Consider the following 23676-nt stretch of genomic DNA (forward strand, 5'->3'; position numbering starts at 1 on the left):
ACAACAGAACACCAGAATACACCGTAGATTCGAACCGCCGTAGTGTTAGTAATTAATATTTAAAATCCTTGAGCGCCTTTAATAGATCCGCGAAGCCCTTCCTGTACCAAGAAGCGAATTAGCAAGAAGCATCATTTTGCAGACATAAAATTCTCAGGCGAAACTGAAAGGAGTCATACGGTGGAAGCAGGCATTTTTGGAAATGGGATCAGTGAACCTCACAAACTTACGAGTATATACCTAGTATGCTCCATGTTTTCGGTGGAAGCTGCAGCGATTTTCCGAGCGGTGTCTCAGAATCGAATCCCCAATAGACACCAATTTATAATGGGAGAACAAAATTAAATTAGTTTAAACATATAATTTTATTTTCGAACATAAAACTAAAAATATCTACTTCATTCAAAGATAACAGTTATTTTTAGATAACAAGTTTTTTTCCTATGTTAACACTCATTTCAAAGACACGATAATTGCCTCAACCCTCTCCGTCGCCTTCTCAATCTCTTCGGACAGCTTCTTCCCCTGCTGGGTACCCATCTCGTTCACCAACACCTTCTTGCCCTTCATCAAACAATGCAACGCTTCGTTATAATTCTTCTGAACCCCTTCGTCCAACTTCGGCACCCCAGATCGTAGCTTACGCTCGTTGATTTCGACCAGCGCTGACTGCTGTTCGAAGTACACCACAGCCGCGTACAAACTCAACCGGAACGAATCCGGATCCAGGGTTTCGATGACCTTGGTCATCTGACGACACGTTTCGACCTTCTCCTCTAGGACGCGATCGGACAGCTGGTTGGTGGCGTAGCCCTTGAAGTGACCGTACATCTGGATCAGCGAGTGCTTCAGCTGCAGCAAGAAGTGATGGTTCGGGTGCAGAAAAGTCAACAGCTTAAAGATGAGGTCTTCCAGTTGCTTGACCGATGCCTTACGGTCCATGGCATCGTCCACTTCTTCGCCGATTTTGGATAACAGGAAATTGACTTGATCGGCTTCGACCTGGATTGGGCATTGGTTGCACTTCCATTCGCTTGTGTCGTCCAAGGGGTTGAGGGGTAGCTGGTAACCAGCGCAAGTGTTTCCATCGATTCCCATGCATTTGAGGGCGCTGAGGTATGTTCCCATTTCGGTGGCATCAGCGCAACGGGTACAGGTGCACGAGAAGTACTTGTTCGCCTTGAGATGTTCGCGACGCTGTTGGGTTCCCCATAAAGAGTGGGTGTACGTGGTCGTGAGGTGTTCACCTGGAAATAAGGGTTCAATGATAATTTCGAGTGTTGGATAATCTTAAGAACACATTGATTTCTTCGTTTTCAAGAGCAAAGCTACCACTGGCTACAGAAGACCCTAAATGGTACTATTATCCTCTATTAAAGAGCTTCTTTTCTAGCTAGGCTAGTTCGTTGAAAATAGTTCCAGTACATTACCTTTCTTAATATCCCTTCCGGCTTTGAAGGTCAGCTTCATCCCCTTGGTGGTGTTGAACGTGTAGAAACAATTGGGCATACAGCAGTGCTCTAACATACAACCGATAGGGTACAGTCCGCAGATTTCCCGCCCATTGGAAAGCGGAATGACCATGGCGTTAACCTCGAGGATTCCACTAATCTTGTGCAGTGTCTTGGCATCGTTAACTGGCAGCACGGTTTTACCCTGTTGTTCCTCCATCTTCTTCAGTGGATTGAGAAAGTTCTTCAGCAAGTATTGTACGGTGCGTTCGTCAGCTTCCCTGTAGAAGGGTGTACCCTTCCGTGCTTCGTAGTGACTTTCGAGCTCCATCATCTGATCGAACAGCTGTCGGTTTCGGATTTGCAGTGCCAGACATTTCAGAACCAACAGCGCGTCGTATCGGTAGTAATCGAAGATCGCTTCCGGGTCATGCTTCGGTTTGGGTCCCGCTCCGAAACGAAGGATACCGCATTCCAACGCGTGTAAGTTCGCGTTTTCCAGTCCAGGGCAGTCCGGCTTGCATGCAGGCCACTGGCAAGCCTCGCAACGATACAATCCCAGCTGACAATCAGCGAAGCAGCCTACGCACGGAACGGTCGTCGAGCGCTGTTCGTACTCCGCCAGGTTCCACTTGGGGCCGATGACCATGGGTGCTTCGGTGAAGAGAATCGTGTCCTTGGGGATTTCCTCGGTCGCTAAGAAGAAGCGACCGACTTCCTCGTTGCGAGACAGCTACGAAATCATTGAAAGGTTAGAATAGATCGTGATGTTGATTTTTAGGGGGTATGAAGCGTGGACTGGCACTGTAGTCTACTTGTTCACGTGAGGTGCACCGTGACAAGTGCGTAGAGTGTTGACCAACAGAACCATTTGAGGTTAGTTCTAGCAATTTGGTGTTCAACAGATATAGAATGAAGAAGAAATGATAAATCTGTACAGAACAAGTCGACTCAACATCTCAACACAACTCGTAGACGTTTTATTTGCTCTCGTGGGCTTTAGAGACGAAAGTTCGACGATAGACGCAGACAAGACGATCACTACGGTCACAATCACAAAATACTCAAAAAAACAGTACGACGCTACATCAACCAATCAACAAACAAACGCTATACCTTGGCGTTTTCGTTGTGCCGCACAATCTGCATAGGAAAGTTATGTTATTAGTGAAAGTTATGGAAGCTGAATAAGTTCAATAGTGGCCTGATACGGTTGAAAGAATCATTCATTCAGATGTTTGGTGTGAAATGTAAAATGATGTTTTTACAATGAGGGGTAACTGAAGCGCACGATATATTTACAAAAACGAAACAAGAAATCAATTGTAAATTCCAGGTGTAAGAATTGAAATGAAGTCAAACTACGCAACCGGAGTAGCTCGAGTTCAAAGATGCTACTATCATAAGAAGAATAGGTATGGGACTAACACTCTGCAAAGTAAAATATCGAAGTTTATATGTGTTGCCCTTTGAAGAATGGTTTTGCTAATTGGTATCAGAAAACGTTTCTTATGTACTTTATAATTTAATTATCTTTTCAAATGTGATTTTCACAAGAAGATTTTCGATATTTCTTTTGGATTAGTGTAGGAGTTCATGAAAGCGTAAAGTTAATACTCAAGGTTCTAATATTTTTCTCATTAATGATTCTTTGCAACTTTTACGTGTACGTGTTTTAATACTACATTTGTATCAGCTCAACAGATATAGAATGAAGAAGAAATGATAAATCTGTACAGAAACAAGTCGACTCAACATCACAACACAACTCGTAGACGTTTTATTTGCTCTCGTGGGCTTTAGAGACGAAAGTTCGACGATAGACGCAGACAAGACGATCACTACGGTCACAATCACAAAATACTCAAAAACAGTACGACGCTACATCAACCAATCAACAAACAAACGCTATACCTTGGCGTTTTCGCTGTGCCGCACAATCTGCATTGGAAAGTTATGTTATTAGTGAAATTTGTGGAAGCTGCAGGAATTCAATAGTGGCTTGATACGGTTGAAAGAATCATTCATTCCGATGATTGGTGCGTAAAACAGGGAAATGTGGAATGGTGTTTGTACAATGATGGGGAACTCAAAAGGACTATATATTTACAGAAACGGAATAAGAAACCAACTATAAATTCTAGGTGTTAAAGATTTGAATTGAAGTCAAACTACGCAACCGGGGTAGCTGGAGTACAAAGATGCTACTGTCATAAGAGGTATATGTGACTAACACTCTACAAAGTAAAATATCGAAGTTTATAAGTTTTCCAGTTTGAAGGATGGTTTGCTAATAGGTATCAGAAAATTTTCCTTATGTACTTTACTCCCTGTTCATAGGTGATTCTTATAAATTTCGATATTTCATTTGGATTAGTGTATAGGAGTTCATGAAAGCGTAAAGTTAATGCTCAAGGTTCTAATATCTTTCTCATGAATGATTCTTTGCAACTTATAGGTAGAATTAGGTTGATAAAAAACAATCCAATGATTTCTTCTGTTTTGTATGCAGAAGATCTAAAGTTCAATTCATGGCCCGTCCCTCTTAAGGACTGTATCGGAAATTAACTATAAACATTCAAAATGCTTTATCTCGACGCACGGTTGGTCTTTTCATTCCGGTTCTTCTATGAAATCTTCACAATATAGTTAAGTTTAGAACAGCTTGAAGAAATTTGGAAAATGTTTAGTGTTATTGAAAATATGGTTCTATGAGTATACCACACAAAATAACAATCTGTACAAACTGCATTATTTTTAAATTTTTTTAACGTTTCAAATATTTGTTGCGAAAAAAAATTCTACGGGGAAAAATCTGGAAAATAATGATTATTACTAGCAGTTATGTACACAATACATATCACTTAAAACAGACTTTTAAAATTCTTATTTTGGATAGAAAAACCTCCAACATTAAGAATATGGTCTATCCCAAAAAAAACACCTACTTTTTGGTCGAACTTTGACGCTCTGTTTTAAATATCTTTACTTACCTTACCGGTCAGGCTAAGTAAAGTGACCAGATATATTTTTCTCAAATGCGGGACAACATGTTAATCATTAAAACTTACGTAAGTTTTTTCCAGTAAGGACTAAATTTGGGGCTGGTTTTCGATGTCTAATATAACATTTTTTTTAAATTTAATACTTACATTTCGTAAACAGCAACGAAGAATGCAGCCATATACAACAGTGCTATCGCGAGAAAGCGGCGCAGCCGAAAATTTTTTTAGTCGAAAAGGGTTTTAATCTAAAAATTTGTTCCACAAATTTGGGTTCTTAGAGAGACATAGCCCGAAATTCCCTCCCTCTGGCTACAAAGAAATAATGAAAAAAGACACTGTACAAAACCAACAATTGGAGTACCTGTTCCATATTTATTGAGACTCAGAATATTTAAAATATTTTTTTACAAATACTATTTGTAAAAAAAAAAAAGCAGTAGCAGTAGCAGTAGCAGTAGCAGTTGTGTATTTCCAATAATTCCAGTACACCTTTTGCACAGCCTTTTGATGTCTTCTCAGGAGTAAATGTTGCAACATTACGCGGGATCCCAACAACATTGCACCAATTTAAAAAAAATCCCAAAAATATCATAAGCTTCAGATTTTTCAAAATTCCCATAACAATGCTTATGATCAGGCAGGAAGGACTTTGAAATGACGAAAACTTTATAAAATATATTAAACAAATTGCAATGGGAATGATTTTTTACATGGAAAATCAAAAAAGCATAATTGTATATTATCTTAAGCAGAATTCTATAAATCAACTTCTTTTTTCAATCAGCTGAAAGATAGAAGTTTATTTTAAAAATGAATTGCCTAATTGTTTAAATCCGGGACGTTTCCGGGACGCTTGTAAATGCGGGACAGGCTGCTTGAATCCGGGACTGTCCCGCACAATCCGGGACGTCTGGTCACTTTAGGCTAAGGCCGGGGTGGCCTCTGCTGTACATAGTAGCCGCCTCCATTCCACTCGGTCCATGGATGTTTGTCTCCAGTTCCGCACTCTGCGTAGGGTCCGCAGATCGTCCTCCACTTGGTCGACCCACCTAGCTCGCTGCGCTCCACGTCTTCTTGTACCGGTCGGATGACTCTCGAGAACCATTTTAGTCGGGTTGCTATCCGACATCCTGATGACGTGACCCGCCCACCGTAGCCTCCCGATTTTCGCGGTATGGACGATGGTTGGTTCTCCCAGCAGCTGATGCAGCTCGTGGTTCATTCGCCTTCTCCAAGTCTCGTCTTCCATCCGCACTCCGCCGTAGATGGTACGCAACACCTTCCGTTCGAAAACTCCAAGGGCGCGTTGGTCCTCTGCACGTAGGGTCCATGTTTCGTGCCCATAGAGGACGACCGGTCTAATCAACGTTTTGTAGATAGTTAACTTTGTGTTACGGCGAACTTTATTCGAACGTAGAGTTCTGCGGAGTCCAAAGTAGGCACGATTTCCTGCCACAATGCGCCTCTGAATTTCTCTGCTGGTGTCGTTGTCGTCGGTCACCAGTGAGCCCAAGTACACGAATTCTTCAACCGCCTCGATTTCATCACCGTCGATATGAATTCGGGGTGGCGGGCGCGATGATTCCTCCCTGGAGCCCTTTGCCATCATGTACTTTGTCTTCGACACATTAATGACTAATCCGATTCGCCTGGCTTCACTCTTTAGTCGGATGTACGTTTCCGCCATCGTCTCAAATTTACGAGCAATAATATCAATATCATCGGCGAAACCAAGCAGCTGAACGGACTTCGTGAAAATCGTCCCACTCGTGTTTATCCCCGCTCTTCGTATTACACCCTCCAAAGCAATGTTGAACAGCAAGCACGAAAGTCCATCACCTTGCCGTAACCCTCTGCGAGATTCGAAGGGACTCGAGAGTGTCCCTGATACTCGAACTACGCACATCACTCGATCCATCGTCGCCTTGATCAACCGTATCAGTTTATCCGGGAATCCGTATTCGTGCATAATCTGCCATAGCTGTTCTCGATCGATTGTATCATACGCCGATTTGAAATCGATGAACAAGTGATGTGTGGGCACGTTGTATTCGCGGCATTTCTGCAATACCTGGCGGATGGCGAACATCTGGTCCGTTGTAGCGCGTTCACCCATAAATCCAGCCTGATATTGCCCCACGAACTCTCTTGCAATCGGTGATAGACGGCGGCATAAAATTTGAGAGAGTATTTTGTAGGCAGCGCTCAGTAGTGTGATCGCGCGGTAGTTCCCGCAATCCAACTTGTCGCCCTTTTTGTAGATGGGACACACGATACCTTCCATCCATTCCTCCGGTAATACTTCCTCTTCCCAAATCTTGGTAATGACCCAGTGTAGTGCTCTCACCAGTGCTTCTCCACCGTATTTTAGAAGCTCGCTTGGTAGTTGATCTGCTCCAGCGGCTTTGTTGTTTTTCAACCGGCCAACCTCCGCCTCAATCTCTTGAAGGTCAGGGGCCGGAAGTCTTTCGTCCTGTGCACGTACTCCTAGATCTGTTACCACGCCACCTTCGGTACTTGCAACGTCGCCATTGAGGTGCTCATCGTAATGCTGCCGCCACCTCTCGACCACCTCACGCTCGCTCGTGAGAATATTCCCGTGATTATCTCGGCACATGTCGGCTTGTGGCACAAAGCCTCTGCGCGAGCGGTTCAGCTTCTCGTAGAACTTTCGTGTTTCCTTAGCGCGGTACAGCCCTTCCATCGCTTCGCGATCTCGTTCTTCCTGCTGGCGCTTCTTCATCCGGAAGACTGAGTTCTGCCTGTTCCGCGCCTGTTTGTAACTTGCCTCATTCGCTCTCGTACGGTGTTGCAGCATTCTCGCCCATGCTGCATTCTTCTCGTTTTTCAACTGTTCACATTCGCCGTCGTACCAGTCGTTTCTGTGATTCGGAGACGCGAAGCCTAGTGCTGTAGCCGAGGTACTGCCTATGGCGGATCGGATGTCCCTCCAGCCATCTTCAAGTGTAGCTGCGCCAAGCTGCTCTTCCGTTGGTAGGGCCACCGCTAACTGCTGCGCGTAGTCTTGAGCCACTTCTACGTTACGAAGTTGCTCGATGTTGAGCCGCGGCGTTCGACTTCGACGCGTGGTGATAACTGTCGAAAGTTTTGAGCGCATGCATACAGCGACTAAGTAGTGATCCGAATCTATATTCGCACTGCGGTATGTGCGGACGTTGGTTATATCCGAGAAGAATTTACCGTCGATTAGAACGTGGTCGATTTGGTTTTCTGTTTGATGGTCGGGTGATCTCCAGGTGGCTTTGTGGATATCTTTGCGGGGGAAGAAGGTGCTTCGGACTACCATACCACGGGAGGCTGCAAAGTTTACGCATCGCTGGCCGTTATCATTCGATACGGCGTGCAGGCTGTTCCGCCCGATTACCGGTCTGTACATTTCCTCCCTTACTACCTGCGCGTTCATGTCGCCGACAACGATTTTCACGTCACGCGGCGAGCAACCATCGTATGTTTGCTCTAACTGCGCGTAGAACGCTTCTTTCTCGTCATCGGGTCTCCCTTCGTGTGGGCAGTGGACGTTGATGATGCTGTAGTTGAAGAAACGGCCCTTAACTCTCAACATGCACATCCTTGCGTTGATCGGCTGCCACCCGATCACACGTTGTCGCATCTTGCCCAACACTATAAATCCTGTTCCCAGTTCATTGGTGGTGCCACAGCTTTGGTAGAAGGTACCCAGACAACCAGTCATCGTATAAGATGTTGCATAAGATGTTAAAGTGGAGGCGATATGCGTACATTTTACATGCGCCTAAATGGAGGCATGTACGCATAAGGCCTCCACTTTGTCATCTTATGCAACATCTTATACGATGACCGCGCGATGCCCGCTTTTCCACACTTTCTGTCCAGTCCAACAAAGTTCCTGCAACGCCACGATGTCGAAGTTGCGGGGATGTAGTTCGTCGTAGATTATCCTGTCACATCCTGCGAAACCTAGTGACTTGCAATTCCATGTTCCAAGTTTCCAATCGTAGTCCTTATTTCGTCGCGTGGGTCTTTGCCGATTGTATCGAGTCGTATTTTCTCCTATGTTATTCGCAATGGGATTTTTTACGGGTGGCTTATTGGGCCTACGCCAACACTCCTGTCTCGCCGGAGGGCCATCGTGCCAGTTCTGTTTAACGTCCCAACCAACACTGGGACGACCACGCTGATGGGGCTACCACCTTGGATCTAGCTGGGCGTGGTGCAGCGTTTCTTACTCAGCCGCTGGATGCCAGAACAGACGCTGTTTGAGCCGCACCTCCTTGGTGAACAGACACTCGGATCGTACCTCCTCAATCTAGCTGAAGTCAGAAGGACAACAGTGCCCAGGCTGCACTACCAGCTAAGCACACAACTCTTAGCTGGCGGTCTTTGTCATCGCTTGACCCGTGGAAGCATGAGGTAGGAACTTGTGAGGACCAGAGCTATATTGGACGCTCTTCTTATCGACTCACCGTTTTGCAGCCCTTTAAATATCTTTAGAGGTTATAAAATTCCGTTCTCTGGAAAAAACTACCTCTTCAATAGATTTATATATATAACCAATCGAAAAAAATGCAAATTTTCAATTTTATGTATTTTTTATTTGCGTAATCGTTCTTTGAAGACGCATAAAAAAAGAGTTCCTCGAAAAATGGCCTTTTTTCATTTTTAAGAATTGCCCTAAACTCCGGAGGAAATTTTTCTTGATAAAAATAATTTTCCTATATCATGAGCATTCTGGAAGAGAATATATTTGCGCAAAAATAAGAGAAAAAATTGAATATTTTCACACAGTATTCGCAATTTTAAATTTTTAAGAGGTGTCCAAAATTTTAAAACATATGTGCAATCTTTGAGATAAAAGTCCAAGTTAAATGATTATTTTTTGAAAATCAGAACTGCCATTCTTTATTTAAGAGATTTATATAGTATCTCCAAAAATAAAGTTTTGTTTATTTCGAACAGATTATTTTTCAGGCAATTGTGAACGTTTATAGTTATTTTCCGATACAGTCCTTATCCTACATTGTATCTTCGTATCTACTATCTTCCTCTTCTCTGCATGTTCTCACTCATCCCAAGGAATATTCAAAGATTATGTCTATCGTTTTCCAGAAATGCCATGCCTCTCCTTTCCTGTTATGCATGTTCCACCTCTGCCAAAGCAAACTTCTTCCAAGCAATCTGACATACGCATGAACTTGCAAGTACAGAGTGGTATATATGGTCTGCCGTGGGCAAACGATCGCATCATCACTTCTCTCCCTTTACCCACTTTGATCAGAAAACTGACGTTCCAGCCGTCATTTTCGCCCAAAATTGAAGTTTACCAACACTTACATACTGTTTAAGAAAAAACTATTTAGGTACCTCCATTGAAGTAACACAAGGAATTAATTTAGGGCGTGTCCCAGGGTAAAGGATGAATGGGAGATACTAAGTTATGTAAAAGCCTCCAAAATCTTTGTTGAATATAAGTCATCGCATCTACAGGCATAGCTTTTAACCTCTCGCTCTAATATGAGTAAGGTTTATTCTCACAAAGGATTATACATCTGTTTTATCTAGCTATAAGTTTAATGACTGTTCCAGAGTATCCGAGAACTCCCAGGAGTATAGGCTACGGTGATAGACATTTGCTTAGCCGAGGCCCAAAAATAAAAAAAAAAGTGTCAGCATACTCATACAAAAGATTTTATGATAAAACTTTTTTATCGTAGTGCACTACGTACTATACCATGGTAGTATATCTAGTACTGTTTTATAAAAATGAGATACATCACACTTACATATACTGAAACAAAAACGTGAGTAAAAACCCTTCAAATGTCATTTTTTGCCTAGACATTCGTTTAGCCGAGGTAAATGAAAAATCTGTTTTCTTTTTTTTGCAATTTCGTGAGTATATTTCGAGAATATTCCCCAAGGCATTTAGTTTATGACGTGTTAGCAAGATAACGGACCTTTAAAGTTTATTTATTTGTGAAATTCAGAGAACTGTTATAAAAAATATGTCCAGATAACGAGAAGTGTTGATAAACAAATTTATTTAAGAAAAATGATTTCTGTAAACACTCACACGTAAGCTAGATTAGCTGTTTTGAAAATATGGGACAGAATTATTGTTAGAAATGTTAAATAATTGCATAAAATGTCATGAAAAAATTAAGTATATTGGTTTTTGGTTGGTTAAACCTTAAAATGGGATTGATAAAAGCTAAAATAAATAGTTCTGTGTTGAAATAAAGACGTACTATTATGCCTTTGAAGAATACCTGTTTGATACTATAATTACTAAATGAGTTAGAAGTCTAAAGTGAAAGAACTGCAAGAAATGTCGGAATTTTTGTACCCTGTATATTTAAAAGCAGATGTTCATACAAAAATGCAAGATATGGTCAAACAATTGGCTTATTTCATTCAATCTGAAGAAATATATGATAAATAAGTTTTAGTTTTGAATCACATTCATTTTTAACATGATTTATTTGAAAAGAACATCTCAATTATGAAACAGGTAGTTCATGCTAGACATTTGAATACTTTCGGTGTCATTTCTCGAAATGTGAGGCGTCCAATGTATGTTTTTTTTCAGCCAGAATACAGTCTAGACTAGAAGATATTGGGAGCTATTAGAAGGCGTAAAAGTAGTAAATGCTGTGATTTTTGCAAGTGAATCCAATACATTTCATCAAAACAATACTCAAATACGTGATCTGAGTTATTTTTTTTCCGTTAAAACAGTGCTTCCCAAACTGTGCGCCGCGGCGCCCTGGTGCGCCGCGAATCTTTCCCAGGTGCGCCGCAGGATTTTGGCTTTTGTGACGAAAAAAAAAACAAACTCTTTATCTGTATTGCGGAACACCTTTATTTTTTTATTGGTAAAACTAGTGACGCTCACATTTTTTTTAATCTTTTCTGACTCTTCGATTGTTCCATAGGATTTCTGGTATCCTTTTTAAACATATCAATTGAAACCACGTTTTAAAATTTCAAGTTTTTGAAATTGTTTTTGGAATTCTTAAGCTTCAGCTTAGCTTTTGATTTTACTATAACTTGTCCAAAGTTTTTAATTTCAAGAACATTGTTTACATTCTTTTCAGAATAATTACAAGGGCTTCGGAACAGCTTAGTGGCATGTAGGTTTGCCGATCTGGTAGTGTGAAGAGGTAGCTTCGACCTTTTTGAACCGGATTGCTTCATCAGTACTGCCGCAACCTCGCTGAACTCGAATAAGTTTGTTATGCTCGATTTTATCAATGGGGTTATATATGACCAATCCAGGCCCAAAGGGTTAAGTTGAAATTTATGAAAATAAGTTCAATCAAAACCCACCTGGCAGGTCTTTACAATCTCTTCATGTGCCCCAGTTTGCCGAAATTTTCCAAAATAAATAAAAGAGTTGCTTTCCAATTTCTGCAAAAAGTTGAAGCTTTGGTCAAGTTCTGTGTAGTCATTTTTATTCAATAAGAATTCTATAACTATTGCAAACGCTTTAAAATTTTTGGCTGATTTTTTTTTTAATTCAGCAACTTTTTTACCTTTACATCTGAGTTTCTTCTTATTTTTAAAACTCCTATGATGAAATCAACATGATTTTTGAAATCTTACACACATTTAAACTATCTTTAAGAAATTAATTTATTTAAAAAAATAGTTTGTTTTCCAAATATTGAGTTCTGAAAACATGATATTAGAGAAGTGTTTCACGATTTTGTCTTGCATACTGTAAAGTGAAAGTTGCCCAAAAATAAAAAAAAACTTTGTTAAAAACTTTGGTGCGCCGCGACATTTTTGGAAATGTCAAAGGGCGCCGCGATAGCAAAAAGTTTGGGAACCTCTGCGTTAAAACATTGTTTTTCGTAATTTTTCAACCTGCACTCGTCATGAAACTTTCATTAGATAATTTAGAAACATTTCCGATAAAAATATCTACATCAAATCTCAATTTGGAAACATTCACAATGTTATGACATATTTATATGAGATGCATGTAAAATTAATATGGCAACACTTCCGAAAACGATCAAATTCCTGATTTACAAGTCGATCTATAATGCAGGTCACCATTCGAAATGATGTTGTGGGATATTTTTCGAAATTTGGTAGTTTTTTATAATGAAATTCAAAAAATTGTACAATTCGGCTAAACGAATGTCTAGGCCAATTTTCATTTTTTCTTGTACTTTTCGTCCAAAACATAAATAATATATTGTTTCATCCCATTGAGTAATGCAAATTACCTAGAAGATCATCCAAAAATTAAAAAAAGAACATAAAATTATTGCAGTTGCGAAAAAAAATAATAGAAAAAACATGTCTCGGCTAAACGAATGTCTACCACTGTATAACTGGGTATCCAGTTAGCCTAGTGGCATAGAATAAGAATGTCATGATTGCCCACTCCATTAATGCTCGGGGGACACTACCGCAGCGCTATCTACGGATGAAAGTTCAGCTTTCATGCGGTAGTGTGTGTTACTGCGGATACCAAAACATACGCACATCACCTTCTATTATGACAAATCACGAACACTGTTACATAGAGCTTCCACCTTGAAGCGCTTAGAGAGCGCCACTTGTCTTGTCGTTTGGCGTTTACATAGAGAAAGGGCAAGAGAGGGCATTCATTCCGAACCACTCCGGTTGGGAAAAAATCTCGACACTCTGGGCAGAGTGTATCATTGTCCTTGCCTCGCAATATATAAATTCATGCAATGACAGGCAAAGGAAGTCCTTCAATTAATAACTGTGGAAGTGCTAACACTAAGTTGAAACGAGGCAGGCCAAGTCCCAGTGAGGATGTAGAGACATAATGAAGAAGAAGTAGTCTATCAGATTTATGAACGTAATCAGTGATCTTTGCATTGAAAGCCCCTCAAATCCAAGAGTACCCCCGTGAAACCCTCCTAAGAGCCATGGTATGACTTAAAACCGATCTAAGCCCCCTTTGAACCTGTTCTGAAGTTCTTCTAAGCCTATGGTCCCTTTAAAACCTTTCGAAAACGCCCTGAATCGTCTATCTTGAAGCTATTCTGAACCCACTAATCCCAATCTCAAAATCTAGGATAAATATCTGAAAGAACTTCTGGAGGACTCCCAGAAGAATCTTCTACAGGAATCACAGAAGAATGTAATAAATATAAATGGTCGAAATATCATTCAATATCTTTGTTCCGTAACCTCATGAGATGGCGATGATCCAGAAATGTGATCAATGTGACAAAATGCTTGAAATATCCTTTAATGAGCTTGACTTGTAGATTCTTGTAGAAGTTTGTCATATGTTGCAAGGCATGTCCCTGGGAGAAGCAAATGGCCGGAAGACCCCGGAATGTGGTCAATGTACCCAATGTGTTCAAAATAGCCTTCAATGAATTTGTGTCGTAAATTCACGAATGTTCAAAACTGATCACTTTTACGGGCAACAAGGGTATACTTGTCGTTGTCAATTCACACAATTTTGACAGAAGTTGGACTTATCGAATGTGCACTCATCTTACGTCTTCTGACTTTATTACTCGCCGCTCTAAAGCGTTATCTTCATCTATACTGGCGACTATTTTGAGTTAGGTCATTTCTTACAACAAACGTGTGTTTTCACTGAAGAAAAAAATATCTCGACGCCTATCTGATAAGAAACTCCTTAAGATAAACTGTGGAATTCAAACAGCTTGAGTTAGATACTACTGTTAAGTATACGGTGAAATGCACAATCATCATCATCTTGAATTGTGAATGAAGAATGTACAGGGGATAGACTACAGTATCGGGATGGCCAAAATTAGAAAAGCTGCAACTTTTCTTAAAAGATAAGGAGCACACAGTGTTCTGTCAGATAGTACACGATTCGATTGGATTATTCCCAGGTGGTCTCGATGCCTATCAAATCATATTTCCAGGTTAAAACAGAAGCTTTAATTTGACCCTCATTACTAAACAGCAATAAAGCACAGAAGAAGACAGCTGCCATCCTTGTCAAAGAACAAATTATAAACAAAATATATGCCGCCTACTCGTCATGGATATGGCTTTGGTCAAGTTTAAAAAATGTAAGCATGTTAGGCCCCGTAGGAAACAAGATCAGACATATGCAGATTAAAACCGTAATAACTCCACCGGACCGTTGTTGATTGATTTTTGGTTTTCGACAGGTTCATCAGGACATATTTTTCTATAAATGAGTTAAATTAGAAAACCTTCGGAAATGGGGAACATATTTTAAAACCGCCTGGAAAATAACCTGCAGTTTTCCCATGTATTTCGGTCAATTCTCCCATACAAACTTCAAAGAAGAATAGCACCGCCCAAATGTGGACGGATTTGGCTGAAAATTGGACCAGAGCTTCGTTGCATCATATAGAATGAAATGAGAAGGGGGCCCATCACAATTTTTGCCAAGTGGTTTTTTCCATGTAACCTTGAACCACCCTAATACCTATGTATTATAAAATTTTATGTGCTAGTCAACCAACAGTGTATACAACTGGTGAAAATTTTCATATTTATGAATAAGTTAAGGCTGTTATATTGAAAAGCGTTTCATCATCTTCTATTTATCTTGGTGTAACGTCCCACTGGGACATGGCTTGCATCAGATCTTAGTTTTTTTTATAAACACTTGCAGAGATATCAACTGTGAGTAGGGTCCTACAAGCCTGAGCGTTTGGTCCATGTTCGAGGCGGCTGATTAACGCCCGAGTACCAATAAAGGCTTATATAGCTCGTAGCTCAATCGTGCACTATGACCCTTCGGTGTCAGACCCTGTAAACCAGTCGTGAAACTAACAAGGAGCGAAAAGGAAACAAGACAAGAATACGAATAAGATCCAATGGGCATTGGCGTAGCTAGCATTTTTCCCTGGAGGGGGCCCAGGGGGGGCCTGACTTGAGATGACTTTTAAGTGACAGGGTCGCCTGATAGGTAATTTATGTTGAATTTTTCCAAAGCTCTCTGCTGTGACTGCATCATGGATTCCTACAGAGATTCCTTCAAAAATGCATTTCTTTGAGAATTTGTCCAGCACTCAGCGAAAAAAACTAGCGAAATTCATCGAAATACCTTATGAAAATTTGCTATAACTAATTCTTATGGATGCCATAAGAATACCTTATGAAAATTGATCATGCTTGCTATGACAAATTTCATAAAATAGACTTATGAAAAGAACAAAAAAATCTTAAAATGATGCAGACTGGATTCGATCCATGAACGTCGGGATCACCGAGCCCGTGTTTTATCCACACGGCTACCGACGCTTGAGAATACCATGTTGCTAAACATGAATAAAAGCCAAGCTGTGAGACGATTTTACGTCATAGAGTGACCTTATGAAATTCATCCGAATCATTATGAATTATTTAAAGGCCGTTTCATAAGTTGGGCCTTATGGAAATCTTAAGGTTATTTGGCTGAGTGAGGGATATCTTTAGAGGTTCCAGTGCAGTTTTTTTTACCAGAGGTCCTTCAAGGTATTTTTTCATCTAATTGTTTCTTTAAAAAACCGTCTAGAAATTACTGTAGACATGGATTTCTACAGATTTTTTTTTATCCAGGGATTCCTGCAGAAATTCGCTATGAAATTTTTATTGGCATAGCTTCTGAGATTCCTAATGGGTTTCTTCAGAAACTCCTCCAGGGATGCCTTCATAAACTGCTACAGGGATTTCTCCGAGAGTTCTTCTAACTTTGCTCTAGGTACTCTTTTTAGGATACCTTCAGGATTTCCTCAAGAATCCCAGCGCTGTTTTAAATAATTCCACCTGGAATTTGTTCAGAAACTCTTTCTGGAATTCCCTCAGAAATTGATCCTTTGATTTCTTCCTAGGATTCCTCCTGGAATTCCTCTAGAAATTCCACCAGAAATTCCTTCAGAAATTGTTCCAGGATTCCTCTATGAATTCGTTCAGGAATTCGTCTAATATTTTTTTACAGGGATTTGTGCAGGAATTCAAGCATTCAAGAATTCTTCCAGGGATTCTTCCTGGCAGTTCTGCAAGTTTCTCCAGTTTCTCCAAGAAAATTCTCCAAAATTCCTCCAGAGGTTCCTCCAAGTATTCCTCTACGAATTCTTACAGGCATATCTCTAGGCATTCCTTCAGGAGTTCCTTTAAGGAATCCTCAAGGCATTGCTCTGGGAATTCATCCAGGATTTTTTTTTCGGAATACCTCCTGGCATCCCTCCAGGGATTTAGGGATTCCTGCAGGGATTCATCCAGGTATTTCTCCAGAATTTCATTCAGGGACTCCTTCAGGAATAACTTAAAGAATTCCACCAGGAATTACCCCAGGGACTCCCACAAAAATTCCTTCAAAAATTACTACGGCAATTTCTCCTAGTAATCCTCCTCCCGCATTTCATACAGGCATAATTCTAAGAATGCCTCCTGGCATTCCTGTATGAACTCCTCCTGAGATTCCTCTAGGCATCCCTTCAAGGATTTCTTCAGGAATCCACCACAAAATCCTTCTAGGATTCCTGCAGAAATTCTCTCAGGAATTGCTCCTGGAATTTACCTAGAAGTTATTCCAGGATTTCATCCAGGCATTTCCCCAAGGACTCCTCCAGGAATTCCTTCGGAAATTCCCACAACAATTCTTCCAAGAAATTCTTCAGGGATTCTTTCAGAAATTATCACAAGAATTTTTTGTAGTTATTCCTCCAGGAATTTTTTCAGGCTTTCCTCCAGGGATTTCTCCAAGGATTCCTCTAGGAATTTACAAGGAATTCCTTTAGGGATTCCTCCAAAAATTCATCCAGAATTTCCTCCAGTAATTCATCCAAATATTCCTGCAAGAATTCCTCCTGGAAGTCCTTCACAAATTGCTCTGGGAATTCCTTTAGGATTTTTTCTAGGAATTACTTCAGAAATTTCTCCAGGGATTCCTCTACAGATTCCTCCAGAATTTCATCTCCAGGAATTCGCCCTGAAATTCCGCCAGGAATTTGTCCAAAAAGGCCTCCAGGCGTTCTTCCAGAGGTTCCAGAGGAAATTGCATCAGGGATTCCTCCAGGGATTCTACCAGAAATTCCCCCAGGATTTTGTCTAAGAATTTCTCTTGGGGTTCTTCCAAGGATTTCTCCAGAAATTTCTCTAAGGATTCCTCCCGGTGTTTCTCAAGAGGTTGCTTCAGAAATTTCTCCAGCGGTTTCTCCCGGTATTCCTCTAGGCAATCCTCCAGGAATCCATATAGAGATTCCTTCAGGATGTCTTCCAGGGTTTGCTCCAGGAATTCATCTAGGAATTTCTGCAGTAAATCCTCCAGGATTTTCTCCAGCAATTCCTCCAGGAATTCTTCCAGGGTTTCCTCCAGGTATTTGTGTAGGAATTTCTCCACGGATTTACCCAGGGATTTCTCTAGAAATTTATCCAGGAAATACTCCAGGAATTCGTCCAGGAATTTCTCCAGGGATGCCTCCAGGAAATTCTTCAGTTATTCCTTCAGAAATTCCTTCAGAAATTCCTTCAGGGATTTCTCCAAAAAACTCCTTTAGCGATTTCTCTAGGAAATCCGCCAAAAATTTCTCCAAGGATTCCGCCAGGAATTTGTCCAGAAGTTCATCCAGGATTTCCTAGGAAACCTACAGAGATTGCTTCAGGGATTTCTTCGGGAATTCTTCCATTCTTCCAGGGATTTCCTCAAGAATTCCTCTAGAATTTCCTCCACGGTTTCGTCCAAAAATTCCTCCAAGTATTCATTCAAAAATTTGTCTAGGAATTCCTCCCAGGATGCTTCAAGCGATAGCTTCAGAAGTTTCTCTAAGGATTCCTCCATGTATACTTTCAGAAATTTCTCCTGGGTTTCTTTCATGGTTTACTGCCCATAACCGCATAATCGACAAAAGTGGGCATCGGAGAAAAAGGAACTCAAAAGTTGCATGTTTTGATAATATGGGATTGGAATGGTGTTTTCAGAATTACCTGAAGATTATTCAATTTCTTGAAGAATGTCTAGAGAATTGTATTGGAATACTTTGGGATAATTTTGGAGGGAAACAGGAGTCAGGATATTCTCCTAGAAGTCATCTTTAAGGAGTTCATCCACAGTTTTATTCAGGAACACATCCACATCCACAGTTTTATTCAGGAATCCATCCATCAATTCCTTCAAGAATACCTCCTGCAGCTCTTGCAAAGGAGTTTCTTCAGAAATTCGTCATGCAATTCTTTCTGTAATATGTATATCCTGTTATTCTTTTGCAGTCACTATGGCTCATTTTAAACACATAAGCACTTACATGTTTGATGCACTTTCAGACATTTCTCTAGGTTTTTTTTTCAGGAATTCACCAAGAGTAGACTCTTTCGGAAATTCCTCTGGGTTTGCTCCAGAAACTTCACTAGAAAATACACTACGAGGTCCTCTACGGATTGCTTTTTAAATTCCTGCACTCTTTTTGTTTAAAACATTCCAGCTATTCGTCCAGGAATTCCTTCAGGTGAATTCCAAGATTTTTTTCCAAGAATTTCGTACATTTGAAAGTTCTCCGAAAATAATTATTCAAGAATTTCTCCAGCGATTCCCTTTGGAAATTCCTTTAACCCTTTGAAGCCGGATTTTTTTCAAGTGTTATTATGGATTTTTTTTCTGCATGCTTCTGTTCTTTTGGTGCTCAATAGCACAAAAAGGGTAGAATATCATGTAGAATATTTTTCTGGATATTCTAGGTCATCCAAAGTCTACGAGTGTAACGGGAACTTCTTTAATTATACAAAGCTACGATTTGTAATCTATCATGTCCAGTGAGTCTTCTGAAAATTCAATAGACAGTATCAGATCAGTCGGGATATCCTAGGTCATCCAAACTGTTCTTGAGTTTAGATCCTAAAGTCTACGAGTGTAACGGTAACTTCTTTCATTATACAAAGCTACGATTTCGAATCTATCATGTCCAGTGAGTCTTCTGAAAATTCAATAGACAGTATCAGATCAGTCGGGATATCCTTGGTCATCCTAACTGTTCTTGAGTATAGATCTTAAAATCTACGGGTGTAGCGGTAACTTCTTCCAGTATATAAAGCTACGATTTGAATCTATCATGTCCTGTAAGTCTTCTGAAAGGTTCAATATACATTATCAGATCAGTCGGGATATCCAAGATCATCCAAAGTGTTCGTGAGTTTAGTTTTATCTACGGGTGTAACGGAAACTTCTTCCATTATACAAAGCTACGATTTGTAATCTATCATGTCCAGTGAGTCTTCTGAAAATTCAATAGACAGTATCAGATCAGTCGGGGTATCCTAGGTTTTCCAAACTATTCTTGAGTTTAGATCCTAAAGTCTACGGGTGAAACGATAACTTCTTTCATTATACAAAGCTAAAATTTGTAATCTATCATGACCTGAAGCTATGGTCTCCGGAGTAGTCTTGTTGATCTGGAATATCTCAAAACTATCCTGAAATGGCTCATGACATGCCAGGGCGATCACAGATTACAGTTTAAAATTTATTGTGAGAATAGTTACTGTTACTATCAAGAGCTGAACTTCAAGATAGTTTGGACGACTCTCAAAGTCCCAAAGGTTCATAATAATATACAGTAGACTTCAGGTTGGTCCATTCACCGCGATTGATTATGAAACGTTACTCAGTATGTCAGATAAAGCTGATGTTACGAGTGTAGATCTGAAGTTCTGAATTGCGAAATTCGACATTTTGGGATGGGACACAAATAAATTATTTAGGAAATTCATATTTTTTTAAAGTGAAATTAGAGTCGTCGAGAAAATTTCTTGACAAATTCGATGAGTTTGACGATTTTGCCTAATTGTTTGGGTATTTTTTCATCAAATACATTTATTATTTATCATCCCCCCCCCCTTTGACAAGTCAACGAGCATAGTGACAAAAGAAGAAAATGATATTTGTTCCGGCCTTATTTATGGTGAAAACACATAAAGTTTTTCTGAACCTGGAATATCCCTGTATTGTCTCTAAATGACATTTGAGATTTCAAGAGTTTCGCAGATCCCAGCAGATTATGTAATACTATTATTTATGGAAAAAAACACGTAAAGTTATTATTGTAGATTTGAAGAACTTCATTCTAGAACAGCTTGGACGATCCTGAATGTCTCAAAGGTTTGTAATAAGCTAGTAGACTTCAGATTGCTCCAGTAACTGCGGTTGATTATGCAACGTTACTCAGTATAACATATATGGCTCTTGTTACGAGTGTAGACCTGAAGTAATGAGCTCCAAGGTAGTTTGGCTGACCTGTAATATCCCTGTATTATCTCTAAATGACATTTGAGCTTTCAACAGCTTCGCAGATCCCAGCAGATTATGCAATATATTTATTTATGGAGTAAACACGTAAAGTTATTCTTGTAGATTTGAAGGACTTCATTATAGAACAGTTTGAACGGTCGTCAATGTCCCAAAGGTTTGTATTAAGCTAATAGACTTCAGATTGCTCCAGTCACTGCGGTTCATTTTGCAACGTAACTCAGTATAACAGATATGGCTCTTGTTACGAGTGTAGACCTGAAGTTCTGAACTCGAAGGTAGTTTGGCTGATCTGTAATGTCCCTATAGTGTCTATTAATGACATTGTAGATGTCAAGAGCTTCATGGATCCCAGTAGGTTATGCAATGCTATTATTTGCGGTGAAAATACATACAATTATACTCATAGATTTGAAAGACTTCACTATAAGACAGTTTGGAACACCTCCTAGAACATCCCAGAATATAAAACACCTTATGATATCCTTGACGAAGGTTTAATGAATACATATCGCCCCCTTTATGCTAGAACTAGGTAACTCGTTTTGGAAAGTACGGGTAAAAATGGCTGGTTAAACTAATCCTGCTATAAAACAAACACTTTTTAGGTCTTCTAAAGATATGTGTCGAGAAGATATGTACGTCCACATACATTTCGCATTCAGCATAATTAACCGACAACCATCCAAAGAATTTCGTTCATTCACCTCTCACGAAACTGCTAAACACACATGTTGCACGTTTGTAAACAAATACCAAGCGTCTCCCTCGCTTCCTCATTTACCCCGATATAATTACGCCCCGAGCAGCCACGATCACCTGCGATCAAAACATCAACATGCTGCTTGCTAAGCCTAGTTAGTAGGCCGGCAAACAATCCATCAAGATCATCCTTTTTCCGACCCGCTCACGTTTCACTGACTGTGGCCTAGGTCACAGTGTAGTGAGTGAACGCGTGTGGGTGGGCGGTGATCGCGCGAAAGATCTCACACGATCTATTAATAAACGCGATCGCAAATTCATTTCGAGAATCTGCGCAAATTACCACCCGACGAAAGTCGTAGAACAATATTGATTTGGCAAAGAAAATCACACGGAAAAGCGGCACGACATTTAAGATGGCCCACATTGATAGCGACGACACTAAAAACCCATTGAAAGCGTATGCGTTTTTTAGAATGTAGATCCATCGAAAGCGCTAATCCGGTTCAGCTGATAAGTTTTCCCAAAAGATATCCACTGTCGATCCCACGGGGCGACTCGGTCGACGAGTCAATTTCACCTCATAAGGCTTAGCGCACTCGTTCTTGTGCTGCATCCGCCAGTGTTTCTTCTGGTGCTCCGGGCTGCAGTAGACCACCAGTTTGCAGCCGGCGCACTTCAGGCTGGACGGCACTCCGCACAAGGCGCACTTGGTCGGCTGGCAGTTCATTGCTCTCCGTCTGGCTTATCTTTAAAAAAAAAATCAAAAGTAGTCCACACGCGCACGAACTGATTGGATAATATTTTTCACGTGCCACGTTTTTGGCCTTCGAAAATTTTTTGGGGTACTTGTGAACCGGTTGAACAATCGCTAAGAACTGAGCGTGTGCGAAAATGAGTGAAACTGCGTGAAATTTTACTGCTGGGGTGAACCAGAGTTAGAAGGCGCATGCGAATTCGCAAAAATGAAGGCTAGAACTATTTTGCGACATGCGCGGTGTGATTGTTTTTGTTCATGCTTTGGCCGTTAGCTGACCAGTAACCACGTATTTTACCGATTCAATCTTATGAACACACGCTCAACCCTCTATTGGTTATTGATTGGTTATCGGGAGTCCGTTTGGACCTCAGGCAATTTTGAAGTAATGGAAAACAGCTTGGGTATAACATATTTACTCTATTTTTGCAAAATGTACTTTCAAATTAAACCTAGATCGATTAAACCTTCTTCCTGCATTACCTGACGCTCACCACGCTATCATAGTATTGCGCACTTCCCACCCCACTGGACCCCTTTCACAGTTAGTATAAGTGCGCGATCGTGAATAAAACTGCGATTTTGCATCGAATCGTGTCGGTGTCTTCTACGCACTTATTCAGCACCTTGTAATGCATAAGTGCGCAGAAGACATCGACACCATTCGATGCAATATCGCAGTTTTATTCACGATCCCGCACTTATACTAACTGCGAAAGAGGTCCAGTGGGGTGGGAAATGCGCAATATAACGTGCCTATCTGGGTCATAATGACCCCAATGCACTAGGGTTAAGTAAAAAAGAATTCGGCATACTTACCATACCGGTCAGACTAAGGCCTGAGTGTCCTCTGTTGTACGTAAGAGTCGTCTCCATTCGACTCGATCCATGGCTGTGCGTCTCCAGTGAAGCACTCTGCGAAGAGTCCGCATATCGTCATCCACTTGATCGTCCCACCCAGAGAGACCCACCTAGCTTCTTTTACCGGTCGGATGGCTCTCGAGAACCATTTTAATCAGGTCGCTACCGTAGCCTACCGATTTTCGCGGTGTGGACAATGGTTGGTTCTCTCAACAGCTGATGCAGTTCGTGGATCATTCGCCTTGTCCAAGTCCCCGAAGTTCAGATAAAGTTCCAAATGGAACTTTCTGGCCGCTTAAGAGGCTAACGATGAGCCTTGCTGGAACTTCGGTCACAAGTTCCGGCAAGGCTCATTATTAGCCTCTTAAGCAGCCAGAAAGTTCCATTCGGAACTTTATCTGAACTTCGCTGAACTTTAAAGCTGCTTAAGATGCTACTCGGAACTTTGTCGGAACTTTCAAGTTCATAGAAGTTCAGTTCAGTAGCATTGTGTTTCATTGTGTGATGATTAAATTTAATTCTTTTACAGAAAACAACTGTTTAAGCATACACGAATAAAAGATAGATATGAATTTATCAAATCAATGAATACTAGGCTTGAGCAAGAAAAAAAATTGCCGCCCATCGGATTCGAACCGACAGTCGCTGCATGAGAACCCTACGCTCCACCACGGT

General features: G+C 40.6%; 1 protein-coding gene across 4 annotated transcripts; it reads right to left on the bottom strand.

Moving 5' to 3' along the window:
• Positions 1–371: 371 nt before the first annotated feature.
• Positions 372–22268, bottom strand: LOC109428852 (SET domain-containing protein SmydA-8). 4 transcript variants are annotated; one of them, XM_062855448.1, is made up of 5 exons: positions 22199–22259; positions 21964–22132; positions 3366–3392; positions 1431–2184; positions 372–1247 (listed from the first exon to the last, which is right to left on the bottom strand). In XM_062855448.1, exons 2-5 carry the CDS (start codon positions 22111–22113, stop codon positions 454–456), a joined length of 1725 nt encoding a protein of 574 aa, XP_062711432.1. In that variant the 5' UTR covers positions 22114–22132; positions 22199–22259; the 3' UTR covers positions 372–453. The 4 variants fall into 4 exon arrangements, with proteins under 4 accessions (XP_062711432.1, XP_019560227.3, XP_062711434.1 ...); XM_019704682.3 differs by having other exon boundaries at positions 21964–22268; XM_062855450.1 differs by lacking the exons at positions 3366–3392; positions 21964–22132; positions 22199–22259 and adding an exon at positions 2568–3359.
• Between the last annotated feature and the right edge of the window lie 1408 nt (positions 22269–23676).

This window comes from Aedes albopictus, chromosome 3 (genome assembly GCF_035046485.1).
Source record: "Aedes albopictus strain Foshan chromosome 3, AalbF5, whole genome shotgun sequence".
In the NCBI taxonomy this organism is placed as follows: Eukaryota; Metazoa; Arthropoda; class Insecta; order Diptera; family Culicidae; genus Aedes; species Aedes albopictus.

What these genes read in the sequence shown, in the direction of transcription:
- LOC109428852 (XM_019704682.3), bottom strand. Translation starts at nt 22,113, where the DNA reads ATGAACTGCCAGCCGACCAAGTGCGCCTTGTGCGGAGTGCCGTCCAGC. An exon ending in GGCACAGCGAAAACGCCAAG is followed by an intron (nt 2,185 to 3,365) that starts GTATAGCGTTTG and finishes ATGATTTCGTAG; the next exon opens with CTGTCTCGCAACGAGGAAGT. An exon ending in CGGAAGGGATATTAAGAAAG is followed by an intron (nt 1,248 to 1,430) that starts GTAATGTACTGG and finishes CCTTATTTCCAG; the next exon opens with GTGAACACCTCACGACCACG.